Below are 16822 nucleotides of genomic sequence, written 5' to 3'. Positions count from 1 at the left end.
TTTCGGGCCGCAGAAGTCATATCCGTTTTCATTTCTTCGATAACTCTAATGGTTTTCCCAGAATCGTGCTTTGAAATATTCAAAAATATGCAAAATAACCCCAATTTTCCACAAATTTCCAACAAAATTTTCGAAATTTCACTTAATACGTTTTCTTGTAGATTTCGGGCCGCAGAAGTCATATCCGTTTTCATTTCTTCGATAACTCTAATGGTTTTCCCAGAATCGTGCTTTGAAATATTCAAAAATATGCAAAATAACCCAAATTTTCCACCAATTTTCAACAAAATTTTCGAAATTTCACTTAATACGTTTTCTTGTAGATTTCGGACCGCAGAAGTCATATCCGTTTTCATTTCTTCGATAACTCCAATGGTTTTCCCAGAATCGTTCTTAGAAATATTCAAAAATATGCAAAATAATCCCAATTTTCCATCAATTTTCAACAAAATTTTCGAAATTTCACTTAATACATTTTTTTGTAGATTTCGGGCCGCAGATGTCATATCCGTTTTCGTTTCTTCGATAACTCCAATGGTTTTCCCAGAATCGTCCTTTGAAATATTCAAAAATATGCAAAACGACCCCAATTTTCCACCAATTTTCAACAAAATTTTCGAAATTTCACTTAATACATTTTCTTGGAGATTTAGGGCCGCAAAAGTCATATCCGTTTTCATTTCTTCGATAACTCCAATGGCTTTCCCACAATCGTCCTTTGAAATATTCAAAAATATGCAAAATAACCCCAATTTTCCACCAATTTTCAACAAAATTTTCGAAGTTTTACTTAATACATTTCCTTGTAGATTTCGGGCTGCAGAAGTCATATCCCTTTTCATTTCTTCGATAACTCTAATGGTTTTCCCAGAATCGTCCTTTGAAATATTCAAAAATATGCAAATTACCCCCAATAATCGACCAATTTTCAATAAAATTTTCTAAATTTCACTAAATAGATTTTCTTGTAGATTTCGGCTGGAGATGACATATCCGTTTTCATTTCTTCGATAACTCCAATGGTTTTCCCAGAATCGTCCTTTGAAATATTCAAAAATATACAAAATAACCCCAATTTTCCACCAATTATCAACAAAATTTTCGAAATTTCACTTAACATATTTTCTTGTATATTTCGGGCGGCAGAAGTCATATCCGTTTTCATTTAATCGAAAACTCTAATGGTTTTCCCAGAATCGTCCTTTGAAATATTCAAAAATATGCAAAATAACACCAATTTTCCACCAATTTTCAACAAAATTTTAGAAATTTCACTAAATACATTTTCTTGTAGATCTCGAACCGCAGAAGTCATATCCGTTTTCATTTCTTCGATAACTCCAATGGTTTTCCCAGAATCGTCCTTTGAAATATTCAAAAATATGCAAAATGACCTCTATTTTCGACCAATTTTCAACAAAATTTTCGAAATTTTACTTAATACATTTTCTTACAGATTTCGGGCCGCAGAAGTCATATTCGTTTTCATTTCTTCAATAACGCCAATGGTTTTCCCAGAATCGTCCTTTGAAATATTCAAAAATATGCAAAATAACGTCAATTTTCCACCAATTTTCAACAAAATTTTCGAAATTTCACTTAATACATTTTCTTGTAGATTTCGGGCCGCAGAAGTCATATCCGTTTTCATTTCTTCGATAACTGCAATGGTTTTCCCAAAATCGTCCTTTGAAATATACAGAAATATGCAAAATAATCCCAATTCTCCACCAATTTTCAACAAAATTTTCGAAATTTCACTTAATACATTTTCTTGTAGATTTCGGGCCGCGGAAGTCATATCCGTTTTCATTTCTTCGATAACTCCAATGGTTTTCCCAGAATCGTCCTTTGAAATATTCAAAAATATGCAAAATGACCTCTATTTTCGACCAATTTTCAACAAAATTTTCGAAATTTTACTTAATACATTTTCTTACAGATTTCGGGCCGCAGAAGTCATATCCGTTTTCATTTCTTCAATAACTCCAATGGTTTTCCCAGAATCGTCCTTTGAAATTTTCAAAAATATGCAAAATAGCCCCAATTTTCCACCCTTTTTGTTTTAACAATTTTTTGTACTGTGATTTTGTTTTGGCACTTCTTTCTTGTCGCTCCTTTTTTTGTTGCTTCTTCTTTTGGCCTTTTTCTTTTGCTTTTTTTGTTGCTTTTTTTGACTCCTTTTTCCTTCTCGCGTTTTTTATCGTTTTCTTTTGCGTTTTGTGTCTATTTTTTGTGTCAATTTTCAACTTTTTGCCGTTAGTTTGACTCTTCGTTTTTATCCTCCCCTTTTGTAGCTTTTTTTGACTTTTTTTAATTTTTTTTGTCCACTTTTTTACTCATTTTTGCATGTCCCATTTTTTATGTTGTTTTTTGGTTTTATGGCGTCCTTTTTTTCTTTTTTGTTGAATTTCTTGGTGTTTGTTCAAACTTTTTCGTCGCCTTTTTTGTTTTTTTCGATTCTCCCTTTTTTAGTTTTTTTCTATTCTTCCTATTTTAATTCTAATTCTAATTCTAATTCTAATTCTAATTCTAATTCTAATTCTTAATTCTAATTCTAATCTAATTTTATTTTGTTGCTTTTTTGGTAGATTTTTTGTCGCTTTTTTGGTTCCCCCTTTATTTTTCGTTTTTTGTTACTCGTGTTTATTTATCGTGTTTTTTGCTCTCTTTTTTTTAATAACCTTTTTTTGTATTTTTTTTTTACCTTTTTTTGTAGCTTTTTCCTGTAACCCACTTTTTAATTGCTTTTCGTTTGATTTTTAATTTTTGCATTGTGTAGTTTTGTGTCGTTTTCTCCATTTTTGTCGTATTTTTAAGTTTTTTGTCGGATTTTTTTGGGTCTTTTTTGTTAGATTTTTGACTGCTTTTTTTTTTTTTTGTCTTTTTTTTTTGCATTTTTTGCCAATTTTCTGCTTTTTTCCTGGCGGCTTTCGTCATTTTCTTTGTTTTTTTTCGATTTTTTAAAACTTTTTTGTCACCTCTTTTTATTTTTTTTACTTTTTGTCTTGTCGCCTGCTTTTTTGTCGTTTTTTTTTGCCGTTTTTTGTTTTTTTTCAAACATTTTTTGGTCGCATTTTGTTTATCACCGTTTTCATTTCTTTTTTTTTCTTTTTTTTACATTTTTCTGTCTCTTTTCTAGATTTTTTTGTCATCCTTTTTGATTTCTTGGTATTTTTTAAACTTCTTTGTCGTCTTTTATCAGTTTTAATTTTTTTTCCTTGTAGTTTTTGTTATTTTTTTCAAGTTTTTTTGTGGCATTTATTTTGGATCTTTTGTCACCTTTTTGACTTATTTTTTTGTTGCTTGTTTATTTTTTGATTTTTTAAAAACTTTTTTGTCGCCTTTTAGCAATTAATTTTCACTTTTTTTCCTTGCGCCTATTTTTTGTGGTTTTTTGCCGTTTTTGTCATTTTTTTTCAAGTTTTTTGTCGCATTTTTTTGTTCCTTTTTATCACGTTTTTTGCTTCCGTGCTTTTTGTATTTTTTGTAATTTTTTTTCTAGAGCTTTTTTGACATCCTTTTTGATTTTTTGATATTTGTTAACTTTTTTGTCGCCTTTTATCAGTTTTTTACTTTTTTCCTTGTCGCCTTTGGGCCGTTTTTTGTCGTTTTTCTAATTTTTTTGTCACATTTTAATGGCCTTTTTTTAACTTTTTGTGGTTTCTTTTGAAGTTTTTATTATTTTTTTCTGGCATTTATTTTGGACTTTTTGTCACGTTTTTGACTCCTTTTTCGTTGCTTGCTTATTTTTTGTTTTTTTTTAAGTTTTTTGTCGCCTTTTATCAGTTTTTATTTACTTTTCCTTGCGCTTTTTTTTGTCGTTTTTTTTAGCGCATATTTTGTCCTTTTTAATCACTTTTTTGACTTCTTTTTCTTTTGCGTTTTTTTTGCATTTTCTGTCATTTTTCTGTCTTTTTTTCTAGATTTTTTTTCATCCTTTTCGACTTTTTGGTATTTTGTGTACATTTTTGTTTCCTTTTATCAGTCTTTTTAATTTTTTCCTTATTTTTATCTTTTTTGCCACTTTTATTTTTTTTTGCCCTTTTTTTTTGTTAGCTTTTTGCCATTTTTTACTTTATCTCTTTTTTTGCATTTTTCGTCTTTTTTGTAATTTTTTTTAGCGTTTTTTGTCATCATTTGTCTTTTTTGGTATTTTTAAAATTTTTTTTATCGCGTTGTATCAGTTTTTTACTTTTTTCCTCGTCGCCAATTTTTATGTATGTTTTCCCGCTTTTGTTTTTTTCCTTTTTCTGTTAGCTTTTGTACTTTTTTACTTCGGCGTTTTTTTGCATTTTTTTTAGAGTTTTTTGTCATCCGTTTTGATATTTTGGATTTTTTTTGTCGTTTTTTTATCAGTATTTTACTTTTTTCCTTGTCGCATATTTTTGTGTCGTTTATTTTGCAGTTTTTGTTATTTTTCTCAAATTTTTTGTGGCATGCATTTAGGACTTTTTCTCCGCTGATTTGACTCTTTTTTTCATTTTTTATCCTCCCCTTTTTGTTACCTTTTTGACTTTGTTCTCTGTCGCTTTTTTTGTATTTTTTACCATTCTTCTGTCTTTTTTTCTAGCGTTTTTTGGCATCCTTTTTGATCTTTTCGTGTTTCATTAACTTTTTTGTAGCCTTTTATAATATTTTTTACTTTTTGTCTTGTCACCTATTTTTATGTAACTTTTTGCCGTTTTTGTTGTTTTTTCATGTTTTTTGTCGCTTTTTTTTTACTTTTTTCGTCAACTTTTTGACTCCTTATACTTTGGCGCTTTGTTTTTTGCTTTTTTTTGTCATTTTCCTGTGTTTTTTCTAGCGTTTTCGGTTATCCGTTTTCATTTTTCGTATTTTTTTGTCATCTTTTATATGTTTTTTACTTTTTTCCTTGCGCCTTTATGTCGTTTTTTGCCGCTTTTGTCATTTTTTCAAGTTTTTGTCTCATTTTTTTGTTCTTTTTTTATAAATTTTTTGACTACGTCTTGCATTTTTTTTATCTTTTTTGATTTCTTGTTTTTTTTAAACTTTTTTGTCGCCTTTTATCAGTTTTTTACTTTTTTCCGTCGCCTATTTTTAGGTCGTTTCTTTTGTAGTTTTTGTTATTTTTTTCAAGTATTTTGTGGCATTTATTTTGGACTTTTTGTCACCTTTTTGACTCCTTTTTTTATTGCTTGTTTATTTTTTGATTTTTTAAAAACTTTTTTATCGCCTTTTATCAATTTATTTTTACTTTTTTTCCTTGCGCCTATTTTTTGTCGTTTTTTGCCGTTTTTTGTAATTTTTTTCAAGTTTTTTGTGGCATTTTTTGGTTCCTTTTTATCACGGTTTCTGCTTCCGTTTTTTGCATTTTTTGTAATTTTTTTTCTAGAGCTTTTTTGACATCCTTTTTGATTTTTTGGTGTTTGTTAAGTTTTTTGTCGCCTTTTATCAGTTTTTTACTTTTTTCTTTGTCGCCTTTGGGCCGTTTTTTGTCGTTTTTCTAACTTTTTTGTCACATTTTAATGGCCTTTTTTGTTACTTTTTTGTGGTTTCTTTTGAAGTTTTTATTATTTTTTCAAGTTTTTTTGTGGCATTTATTTTGGACTTTTTGTCACGTTTTTGACTCCTTTTTCGTCGCTTGCTTATTTTTTGTTTTGTCGCCTATTTTTGTGTCGTTTATTTTGCAGTATTTGTTATTTTTCTCAAGTTTTTTGTGGCATGCATTTAGGACTTTTTCTCACCTTTTTGACTCTTTTTTTTGTTGCTTTTTTTTGATTGTTTGATTTTTTTTAACTTTTTGTCGCCTTTTATCAATTTTTTTACTTTTTTCCTTGTCACTTGTTTTTATGTCGTTTTTTGCCATTTTTCTGTCTTTTTTTTAGCGTTTTTTGTCATTATCTTAGATTTTTTATTTTTTTTTTACTTTTTTGTCATCTTTGATCAGTTTTTTTTCACTTTTTTTTCTTGTCGTCTCTTTTTATGTCGTTTTTGGGCCGTTTTTTGTCGTTTTTTAAGATTTTTTTGTCGCACTTTTTTTGCCTTTTTTGACTCCTTCTTCTTTAGTGTCTTTTTTTTGCATTTTTGTCATTTTCCTGTCTTTTTTTCTAGATTTTTTTTTCATCCTTTTTGACTTTTTGGTATTTTTTTATGCATTTTTGTCTGCTTTTATAAGTTTTTTTACTTTTTTCCTTTACGCCTATTTTTATCTTTTTTGCGGCTTTTTTTGCCTTCTTTGTGAGCTTTTTGATTTTTTTTACTTTGTCGTTTGTTTGCATTTTTTGTATTTTTTTAGCGTTTTTTGACATCCGTTTTGATTTTTTGGATTTTTTTTTAATTTTGGCGATTTTTTATAAGTTTTTTACTTTTTTCCTTGTCGCCTATTTTTACGTCGTTTCTTTTGCAGTTTTTGTTATTTTTCTCAAGTTTTTTGTGGCATTTATTTTGGACTTTTTCTCACCTTTTTGACTCCTTTTTTTGTTGTTTTTTTTTGATTGTTTGATTTTTTTTATTTTTTGTGACCTTTTCCCAGTTTTTTTTACTTTTTTTCTTATCGCCTCTTTTTATGTCGTTTTTTGGCCGTTTTTTGTCGTTTGTCCAACTTTTTCTTTGTTGTTTTTTTTTTTAATATTTTGTCATTTTTCTCTCTTTTTCTTAGCGTTTTTTGCCGTTTTTGTTGTTTTTTCAAGTTTTTTGTCGCATTTTTTTGGCCTTTTTTGTCACCTTTTTGACTCAATTGTTTTATCCCTTTTTTGCCATTTTTCTGTCTTTTATAAGTTTTTTTACTGTTTTTCGCTTGCTTATTCTAACTTTTGTTGTTGCTTGTTTGACAGCCGTTTTCCACTTTTTTTCAAACTTTTTTTTTAATCGTGTTTTTTGCTTCCTTTTTTCCGTTTTTGTGGTCGCTTTTTTACTATAGTCTTTTTTTCACTTTTCTTCGCCTTTTATTTGTCGTTTTTTAAATTTTTCTTTGCCTTTAGTTTCAACATTTTTTTATTTTAACTTATCATATAAGGAATCTCAAGAAATAATTCTCAAAAACTAATTTCTGTTTGATTGTATTTGAAAGACGAGAATAAAGGCGCCAAATTCAAATGTCAACAAATCAGGAGACTTTTAATGAATGCGATTTTTGTCAGGTTGGCAACATTTAAAATTTTATGATGGCAAACTTGATTGCTGCTAATAATTCAGAATTGCCAACACAAAAATTCGCTCGAAAGTCCCCAGATATTATCAAATTATTCGAAATCTGTTCCTGCAAATTTAATGTTCGGAACAATAAAACTTTTAATTTTTTAGGAACATCTTATATTTAGCCAGCTGCGAGAACCCGATTGTGTGGCTTAGTCGAACCAAACCAGATAAACAGTCACTCACACTTTAATTAAAATTTTTAGATAAAATTAATTCAAACAATTACACAACTGTTTGCAGGCGCCAAATTCAAAAAAATTCTTTATCCATATCGCATTGAACAAACACCACCATCTTCATAATTCCCCGATTAACACACTTAATTAAATAGATCAAGACCATGAGTCTGACTTTTTTATCTTTGACCTTGCACCATAAACACGAACTTGATAAATACGACCTCTTATTACTACACACCGTCAGTCAAACTCGAAATGAAAGCCTCCACGGACCCCCCACAAACCAAAACGTGGCCCCAATACGTCGCCGTCCTCTCAGGTAACCTAAAATTTTGGAAAAACTCTTAATTAGTGTGAATTTAGCCCTTCTGGCCATGTTTTGTTCCGGAATCCATATGGGTTGGACCAGCCCAACTGTTCCCAAAATCTTGTCGGACGAATACCTCTTCGACGTAACCCCAGAAGAGGCTTCCTATATTACAATCATCGGACCCTTGGGAGATATCGTCGGAAACATCTTGTCTTCGATTTTAGTAGACTTGATTGGTCGCAAATTCACTATTCTCCTCATTGGGGTCCCCCAGCTGGTGTCCATGGCGATGATCTACTTCTCCACCTACTCGGTTCTGTTGCTGTACGTGGCGAGGTTCATCGGAGGCATCTCCGAAGGGTCCTGTTTCACGATTCTCCCACTCTACATCTGCGAGGTATCCGAACCCAAAATCCGCGGCCTCCTGGGGGCTTCATTCTCGCTGATCCTCATCTACGGCCTCCTCTTCGTCAACCTAGTGGGGAGCTTCTTCGGCATCTTCGACGCCGCGTTGATCTACATCGCCTGTTCTTTGGTCTTCATGGCGTGCTTCAGCATCATGCCCGAAAGCCCCTATTACCTCATCATGAAGAACAAACTCGAGCAGGCTAAAGCCAGTTTGAGGAGACTACGAGCTTGTGAAGACGTAGATCTTGAGCTAGCCGCCCTCTCCAAGGACGTGGCAAGACAAATGTCCGAGAAAGGTCGCTTCAAGGACCTCTACGCCATCAAATCCAACAAGATGGCCGTCATAGTCATGATCATCCTCCGAGTCCTTCAACAATTCAGCGGCATCAGCCCTTTCACCATGTACGCCCAGCTGATGTTCAAGGACGCCACTGACGCCATCCCCCAGCAATGGGCCGCCAGTCTCATGATGCTCATCCAGTCCTTTGCCACCTTGACGGCGGTGTTGATAGTGGACGTGATCGGGAGGAAACCCATGATTCTGATTTCGGTGGGTGGTTGTTGCGTCACGTTGACGTTCAACGCGGTTTTCTTCGTCCTGAGGGACTACACGGACGTGGAGGTGTCCCATTTGGGTGTGCTGCCGCTCGTTGGGTTGATCCTGTTCACGATTTGCTTCTCGTTGGGGCTGGGGAGTGCCGTGAATTTGCTCCTGGGGGAGTTGTTCCCGGCGAATGTTAAAGCGTTAGCTGCGTGTTTGCTGAATATGATTTTTGCTGTGGGGATGTTGACGACTACCAAGTTTTACCAGTTTATGGCGGATACGTTTAGCTTGGTTATTCCTTTTGCGGTTTTTGGGTTGTTCCAGTTCGTGGGGTTTGTTTTCTGCTGGAAATACGTGCCGGAGACGAAGAACAAGACGTTGGAGCAGATTCAGCAGGAGTTGAAGGGGAACAAGGATGCGAAAGGTGCGTTGTAAGAGGGATTAAAGTGATTAGGGGGACGTGTTTATTTATTTACTAGTTTTTAATAAAAATCTTTAAATTGTGTTTGTTTTTGTTAATCTGGAGTAATGCAGTTGTATATAGAGCTAACACTAAAGAAATGAGTCAGCAGTATAAGTTGTGAAATGCTGTTGACAGGAATGATTCTGAGAAAAGTTTATGAATTTTTACTACTTGGTTGCTCGTGTAAATATTTTCAAGTGGTTATCAGAGTTTTCTAACTTCTGTTGGCAGTGTTCAATCTTTATTCCGCACTTGTCGATCTTTAGTCCTTGCCGATTCAATCTGTATTTCTGAATTTTCGACGCTTGCATTTTTTAGTTCTTCGTTTATTGTCTTTCGATCTTCAAACTCATGGATTCTTCATTTGTTGTATATTTCCCAATTCTTCAAATCTTGCAATGTCGTATTTCTGAATTCTTGGATTCTTAAATGCTCGAATAGATTTTTGAACTTTTTAATTTCTGTAACTCTGGATTCCTGGATTTTAGGATAATTAACTTGATCTTTGTATTTTTGAATATTTGAATTTTCAAGTTCTTGAATTCTTCAATATTTGGATTCTTGGGTCTTGGGATTTTCAATAGGACTTGATTTTTGGATTCATGGATTCTTCAAATATAGTATTCTTGATTTGTTGAATTCTTGGATTATTGCATTCTTGGATTCTTGAATTATTGCATTCTTGAATTTTTAGATTTTTCCATTTCTGGATCTTGGGAATATTAACTAGATTATTGATTCTTAATTTTTTGAATCCTTGAATCATTGAATCCTTCAATCCTTCAATCCTTGAATTTTTGGTTTCTTGTAGTTGTGAAGCCTTGAATCCTTGAATCTGTGTATCCTTGTATCCTTGAATCCTTCAATCTTTGAATCCTTGAATCCTTAAATCATTGAATTCTTGAATCCTCGAATTATTGTTCTCCGAATACTTGAATCTTTGAATTCTTAAATCCTTGACCCTTGAATCCTTCAATCTTTGAATCATTGAATTCTTCATTCCTTGAATTTTTGGTTTTTTGTAGTTTCGAAGTCTGGAATCTTTGAATCAGTAAATCCTTAAATTTTTGGATCCTTGAAAAACGTTGAGTCCTTGAATCCTCGAATCCTTGCATCTTTCTATCGCTGAATCCTTGAATCCTTGAATTTTTAGTTTCTTGTAGTCTTGAAAACTTGAATCCTTGAGTACTTGAATTCTTGAATCCTTGTATACCTGAAAACTTGAATTCTTAGAAATATTGAGTCCTTGAGTCCTTGAATCCTTGAATCTTTGATTGAATATTTGAATTTTTGGTTTTTTGTAATATTGAAATCCCGAATCCTGGAATCCTTGCTTTCTTGAATCCTTAAAAAACTTTGAGTCCGTCAATCCTTGAATCTTTGATTTCTTGAACCCTTGGATTCTTGAATCCTGGAATCCTTGATTCTTTGAATCTTTGAATACTTGTATTCTTGAATTTTTGTTTCTTGGAGTCTTGAAGTCTTGAATCCTTGAATCCTTGAAACCTTAAAAAACCTTGAGTCTTTGAATTCTTGAATAAATGAATTTTTGAATCCTTGAATCTTTGAATCTTTGAATCCTTTAGTCCTTAAATCCTTAAAAAAACTTGAGTCTTTGAATTCTTGAATCTTTCAATTCTTGTATCCTTGAATTCTTAAATCCTTGAATTCTTGAATCCTTGAATTCTTGAATTCTTGAATCCTTGTCTCTGTGAACATTGAATCATTGAATCCTTAAATCTTTGAATCCTTCAATTCTTGATTCCTTGAATTTTTGAATCTTTGAATTCTTGAATTCTGCAAACCTTCAATCCTTGAAATCTTGAATTTTTGAATCCTTCAACCTTTGAACCCTTGAATCTTGCAAACCTTCAATTCATCAATCTTTGGTTTCTTGCAGTCTAGAAACCTTCAATCCTTGAATCTTCGAATCTTGAAATCTTTGAATTTTCGAATCCTTGAATCCTTGAATCCTTGAATTATTAATCCTTGATCCTTAAATCCTTGAATCCTTGAATTCTGCAATCATCGAATTTTTGGTTTCTTGTAGTCTTGAAGTCTTGTATCCTTGAATCTATGAATCCCTGAATTCTAGAATCCTTAAAAACCTTGAGTCCTTGAATCTTTTGAATCTTTAAAAAACCTTGAATCTTTAAATCCTTGAATCCTTGAATTTTTGATTCCTTGAATCCTTGATTCCTTGGATTCTCTAATCCTGGAATCCTTGAATCTTTGAATACTTGTATCCTTGAATCTTTGTTTCTTGTAGTCTTGAAGTCTCCAATCCTTGAAACTTTGAATCCTTGAAACCTTAAAAACCCCGCGTCTTTGAATTCTTGAATACTTGAATTTTTGAATTCTTGAATCTTTGAGTCCTTGAATCCTTGAATCCTTAATTTCTTGAATTCTTGATTGCTTGATCCTTGAATCCTTGATTCCTTGGATTCTTGAATCCTGGAATCCTGAAATCTTTGAATTCTTCAGTTTTTGAATCTTTGAATATTAGAATCTTTGAATCCTTGAATCATTAAATTCTTGAATCCTTGAATATTTGAGTCGATGAATTCTTGAATCCTTGATTCCTTGAATCTTTGATTACTTGAATCCTTGATTCTTTGAATGCTTGATTGCTTGCATCCTTGATTCCTTGGATTCTTGAATCCTGGAATCCTTTGAATCCGTGAATTTTTGAGTCCTTAAATCCTTGAATCTTTGAATCTTTGAATATTTGAATCCTTGAATTTTTGTTTATTGTAGTCTTGAAGTCTTGAATTCTTGGATCCTTAAATCCTTAAAAAACCTTGAGCCTTTGAATGTTTGAATCCTTGAGTTTGTGTATTCCAGCATCCTTCAATCCTTGCATCCTTGATTTCTTGAATTCTTTGGAACTTTAAACCCTTTAATCCTTAATTCTTGAATCTTTGACTCATTGACTTTAAATGGTTGAATCCTTAAATCTTTGAATTCTTGAATCTTTGATTCCTTGAATCCTTGTTTCCTTGAATTCTTGATTCCTTAAATTCTTGATTCCTTGAATTCTTGAATGCTTGTATAGTTGAATTCTTGAATTCTTGAATTCTTGAATTCTTGAATTCTTGAATCCTTGAACCCTTAAACCCTTTAATCCTTCAATTCTTGAATTCTTGAATTCTTGATCCTTAAATTTTTGTATCCTTGAATTCTTCAATCTTCTAATTTTTGGTTTCTTATAGTCTTGAAATGTTGCATCCTTGAATCTTTGATTACTTAAAAAACCTTGTGTCTTTGAATCCTTGAATTTTTGAATTCTTGAATCCTTGAATACTTGAAGTCTTGAATTATTGAATCCTTGAATCTTAGAATTTTTGAATCCTTGAATCCTTGAGCACTTGAGTCGTTGAATCCTTGAATCTTTGAATTTTTGGTTCCAGGGGTGCGATTTTGTTTCTCGATCGAAGCGATAAATTAAATGTCATTACGTAGGTTTTAAATGCAAAAGTTTGTATTTATTCTTTGCATATAAGCTTATTAAATGCTTAAAAGTTTACAATTACCTTAATTTTAAGAACTTATAACTCAGAATTACGATTTTGAACTTCTATTTTGATATAAATTTCGAGGTTATGTCACCAAAATTTATCACTTTACTCAGAGCTATCGAGAAAAGATCGCTGCATGAAGACTTGATTTCGTGACAGAATCGAGAAATGTGGCAAAAATGTAGCATCTCAACCAATCAGCAAACGAGATTTTATCGCTAACGGGTTTTTTTCGATTGAGAAACAAAATCGCACCCCTGTGGTCTTAAAGTCTTAAATCCTTGAATTCTTTAAATCTTTGAATCCTTGAATCCTTTTCTCCTTGAATTCTTGAATCCTTGAATCCTTGATTCCTTGAATTTTTGAATGTATCAATCCTTGAATTTTTAGTTTCTTGTAATCTCGAAGTCTTGAATCCTTGAATCTTTGAAACTTTGAGTCCTTGTATCCTTGAATCCCTGTATCCTCGAATCTTGGAATTTTTGATTCCTCGAATCCTAGATTCCCCGAATCCTTGAATCCTTGAATTCTTAAATCCTTGTATCTTTGAATTCCTCAATCCTTATTTTTTTTTTTCCTTTTTTTGTTAGCTTTTTGACTTTTTTTACTTTATCTCTTTTTTTTTGCATTTTTTGTCTTTTTTTGTATTTTTTTTAGCGTTTTTCGTCATCCGTTTTATTTTTTTGGTATTTTTTTAAAATTCTTTTGTCTTGTATCAGTTTTTTACTTTTTTCCTCGTCGCCAATTTTTATGTATTTTTTTCCCGCTTTTGTTTTTTTGCCTTTTTCTGTTAGCTTTTTGACTTTTTTACTTCGGCGTTTTATTTGCATTTTTTTTAACGTTTTTTGTCATCCGTTTTGATTTTTTTGATTTTTTTTGTCGCCTTTCATTATTTTTTTTTTATTTTTCTCCTTGTCGCCTGTTTTTATGTCGTTTTTGCCATTTTTCCGTCTTTTTTTTAGCGTTTTTTTTAGATTTTTTTATTTTTTTTTTACTTTTTTGTCACCTTTTATCAGTTTTTTTTTCACTTTTTTTCTTGTCTCTTTTTATGTCGTTTTTGGGCAGTTTTTTTGTCGTTTTTCTAACTTTTTTGTCGCATTTTAATGGCCTTTTTTGTTACCTTTTTGACTTCTTTTTCTTTGTTTCATTTTTGTTTTAATATTTTGTCGTTTTGGACCAGCCCAACTGTTCCCAAAGTCCTCTCGGACGAATACCCGTTCGACGTAACCCAAGAAGAGGCCTCCTATATTACAATCATCGGACCTTTGGGAGACATCGTCGGAAAGATCTTGTCTTCGATTTTAGTGGACTTGATTGGTCGCAAATTCACCATTCTCCTCATTGGGGTCCCCCAGCTGGTGTCCATGGCGATGATCTACTTCTCCACCTACTCGGTTCTGTTGCTGTACGTGGCGAGGTTCATCGGAGGCATCTCCGAAGGGTCCTGTTTCACGATTCTCCCACTCTACATCTGCGAGGTATCCGAGCCCAAAATCCGCGGCCTCTTGGGGGCTTCATTCTCGCTGATCCTCATCTACGGTCTCCTCTTCGTCAACCTAGTGGGGAGCTTCTTCGGCATCTTCGACGCCGCGTTGATCTACATCGCCTGTTCTTTGGTCTTCATGGCGTGCTTCAGCATCATGCCCGAAAGCCCCTATTACCTCATCATGAAGAACAAACTCGAGCAGGCTAAAGCCAGTTTGAGGAGACTGCGAGCTTGTGAAGACGTAGATCTTGAGCTAGCCTCCCTCTCCAAGGACGTGGCAAGACAAATGTCCGAGAAAGGTCGCTTCAAGGACCTTTACGCCATCAAATCCAACAAGATGGCCGTCATTGTCATGATCATCCTCCGAGTCCTTCAACAATTCAGCGGCATCAGCCCTTTCACCATGTACGCCCAGCTGATGTTCAAGGACGCCACTGACGCCATCCCCCAGCAATGGGCCGCCAGTCTCATGATGCTCATTCAGTCCTTTGCCACCTTGACGGCGGTGTTGATAGTGGACGTGATCGGGAGGAAACCCATGATTCTGATTTCGGTGGGTGGTTGTTGCGTCACGTTGACGTTCAACGCGGTTTTCTTCGTCCTGAGGGACTACACGGACGTGGAGGTGTCCCATCTGGGTGTGCTGCCGCTCGTTGGGTTGATTCTGTTCACGATTTTCTTCTCGCTGGGGCTGGGGAGTGCCGTGAATTTGCTCCTGGGGGAGTTGTTCCCGGCCAATGTTAAAGCGTTAGCTGCGTGTTTGTTGAATATGATTTTTGCTGTGGGGATGCTGACGACTACCAAGTTTTACCAGTTTATGGCGGATACGTTTAGTTTGGTTATTCCTTTTGCGGTTTTTGGGTTGTTCCAGTTCGTGGGGTTTGTTTTCTGCTGGAAGTACGTGCCGGAGACGAAGAACAAGACGTTGGAGCAGATTCAGCAGGAGTTGAAGGGGAACAAGGATGCGAAAGGTGCGTTGTAAGAGGGATTAAAGTGATTAGGGGGACGTGTTTATTTATTTAATAGTTTTTAATAAAAATCTCTAATTATGTTTGTTTTTGTTAATCTGGAGTAATGCAGTTGTACATAGAGTTAATACCAAAGAAATGAGTTAGCAGTAGATAAGTTGTGAAATTCTGTTGACAGGAATGATTCTAGGAAATGTTTATGAATTTTTACTACTTGGTTGCGCGTGGAAATATTTTCAAGTGGTTATCTCTTAGCGTTCTAACTTCAGTTGACTGTGTCAGTTTTCAGTCTTTAGTCCGAAGTTGTCAGTCTTTGGTCTTTGCAGATTCAATCTCAGTTTTTGGATTTTCGATGCTTGGAATTTTTAGTCCTTCGTTTTTCGTTTCTTATTCTTCGATCTTCGTTCTTCGTTTTCATTCCTTTTCCTTGCCCTTCGTTCTTGGTTGTACGTTGTTTGTCATTAATTCGGATCATTGAATCTTTGGATTTTTGCACTCATTAATTCTTCAATTTTTGTGTTGTTGTACTTTTGAATCCTGTGATATTTGGCAACAGCTCTCGATATTTGGTCCATTGAGTTCTTGGATAAAATACTGAATATCTTGAGTTCTTGGATTCTTGGATTTTTGATTTTTGGATTTCTTCTTCTTTATTCCTTCTTCTGTCTTCCTCCTTCCTTCTTTCTTTCTTCTTTGTTTTCTGGATTTATGGACACTTGTATTTTTAAATCCTTGGGTTCTTGGATTCTTTAATTCTTGAATTTTTGAGAACTTGTCCTTTTCTAAATTCTTCTTTCTTTATTCTTTCTTCTTCCTCGAATTTTTGAATTCTTGAATTCTTGGATTCTTAAAGTTTTGTAATGTGAAACTCTAAAATGCTTAAATTTTGATTTGTATAATTCTGGAACTAATAAATTCTTGGATGCTGGAATTTTTAATTTACTGGATTCTTGGATTCATGAATTTCTTCTTTCTCATTTCTTCTTGGTTCTTTCGTCTTTCTATTTTTCTTCTCCCCTTTTATTCTTGGCTTCTTGGATTCTTTAATTCGTATGTTTTGTCAGATACTCGGATCTTCGATTTCTTGGATTTTTGAATTCCTGGATTGTTACGTTTTTGGATCCTTGGATATTTGAATCCTTGAATACATGAATACTAGATCCTTGAATTCTTGGATAATTAATTTGATCATTGAATTCTTGATTCAAGAATTTAAGATTTCAAGAGCTTCTTTGATTTTAAAAATAAATTTGATCCTTGAATTTTTGAGTTAGTGAGTTCCTGAATTCTTCAAATGTTGAAATCTTGTATTCCCGAATTCTCGTATTTTTGAATTTTTAGATTCTTCAATTTTTGAATCATTAGATTTTTGAACTTTTAAATTGTTGGAACTTTGGGTTCCAGGATTTTACGATAATTAACTTAATCCTTGAATGTTTGAATTCTTGAGTTCTCTAATCCTTGGATTCTTGGGTTTAAGGATTCTTGAATTCTTGGTTTCTTGAGTTAATGGATTCTCGAATTCTTGGACTTTTTCATTCTTGGATTCTTGAGTTAATGGAATCTCGAATTCTTAGATTTCCCATTTCTAAATCTTGGGAATATTAACTTGATCCTTGAATCTGGAATCCTTGAATCCTTGAATTTTTGATTCCTTGAATCATTGAATTCTTAAATCCATGAATCCTCGAATCTCCGAAGCCTGGATTTCCTGAATCCTTAAATCCTTGAATCCTTGAAAGATTGAATCTTTGATTCCTTGTCTCCTTGACTCCTTGAATTCTT

At 33.3% G+C, this 16822-nt stretch overlaps 2 protein-coding genes across 2 annotated transcripts; both read left to right on the top strand.

The window, feature by feature from the left end:
* The first annotated feature begins 7559 nt into the window (after positions 1-7559).
* LOC135140004 (facilitated trehalose transporter Tret1-2 homolog) lies at positions 7560-9105 on the top strand. Its single transcript, XM_064070379.1, has 2 exons — positions 7560-7659; positions 7704-9105. The coding sequence occupies exons 1-2, from the start codon at positions 7596-7598 to the stop codon at positions 9035-9037; spliced, it is 1398 nt and encodes a 465-aa protein (XP_063926449.1). The 5' UTR covers positions 7560-7595; the 3' UTR covers positions 9038-9105.
* A 4581-nt stretch (positions 9106-13686) lies between these two features.
* LOC135139916 (facilitated trehalose transporter Tret1-2 homolog) lies at positions 13687-15071 on the top strand. The gene has a single exon (XM_064070282.1). It carries the CDS (start codon positions 13687-13689, stop codon positions 15049-15051), a length of 1365 nt encoding a protein of 454 aa, XP_063926352.1. The 3' UTR covers positions 15052-15071.
* Positions 15072-16822: the final 1751 nt, after the last annotated feature.

Source organism: Zophobas morio, unplaced genomic scaffold (assembly GCF_036711695.1).
Source record: "Zophobas morio isolate AGI-343-1 ecotype UQ-CSIRO unplaced genomic scaffold, CSIRO_AGI_Zmor_V1 ptg000038l, whole genome shotgun sequence".
In the NCBI taxonomy this organism is placed as follows: domain Eukaryota; kingdom Metazoa; phylum Arthropoda; class Insecta; order Coleoptera; family Tenebrionidae; genus Zophobas; species Zophobas morio.
Note: the sequence above shows the minus strand (reverse complement) of the source record. Positions and strands in the feature narration are given on the sequence as shown.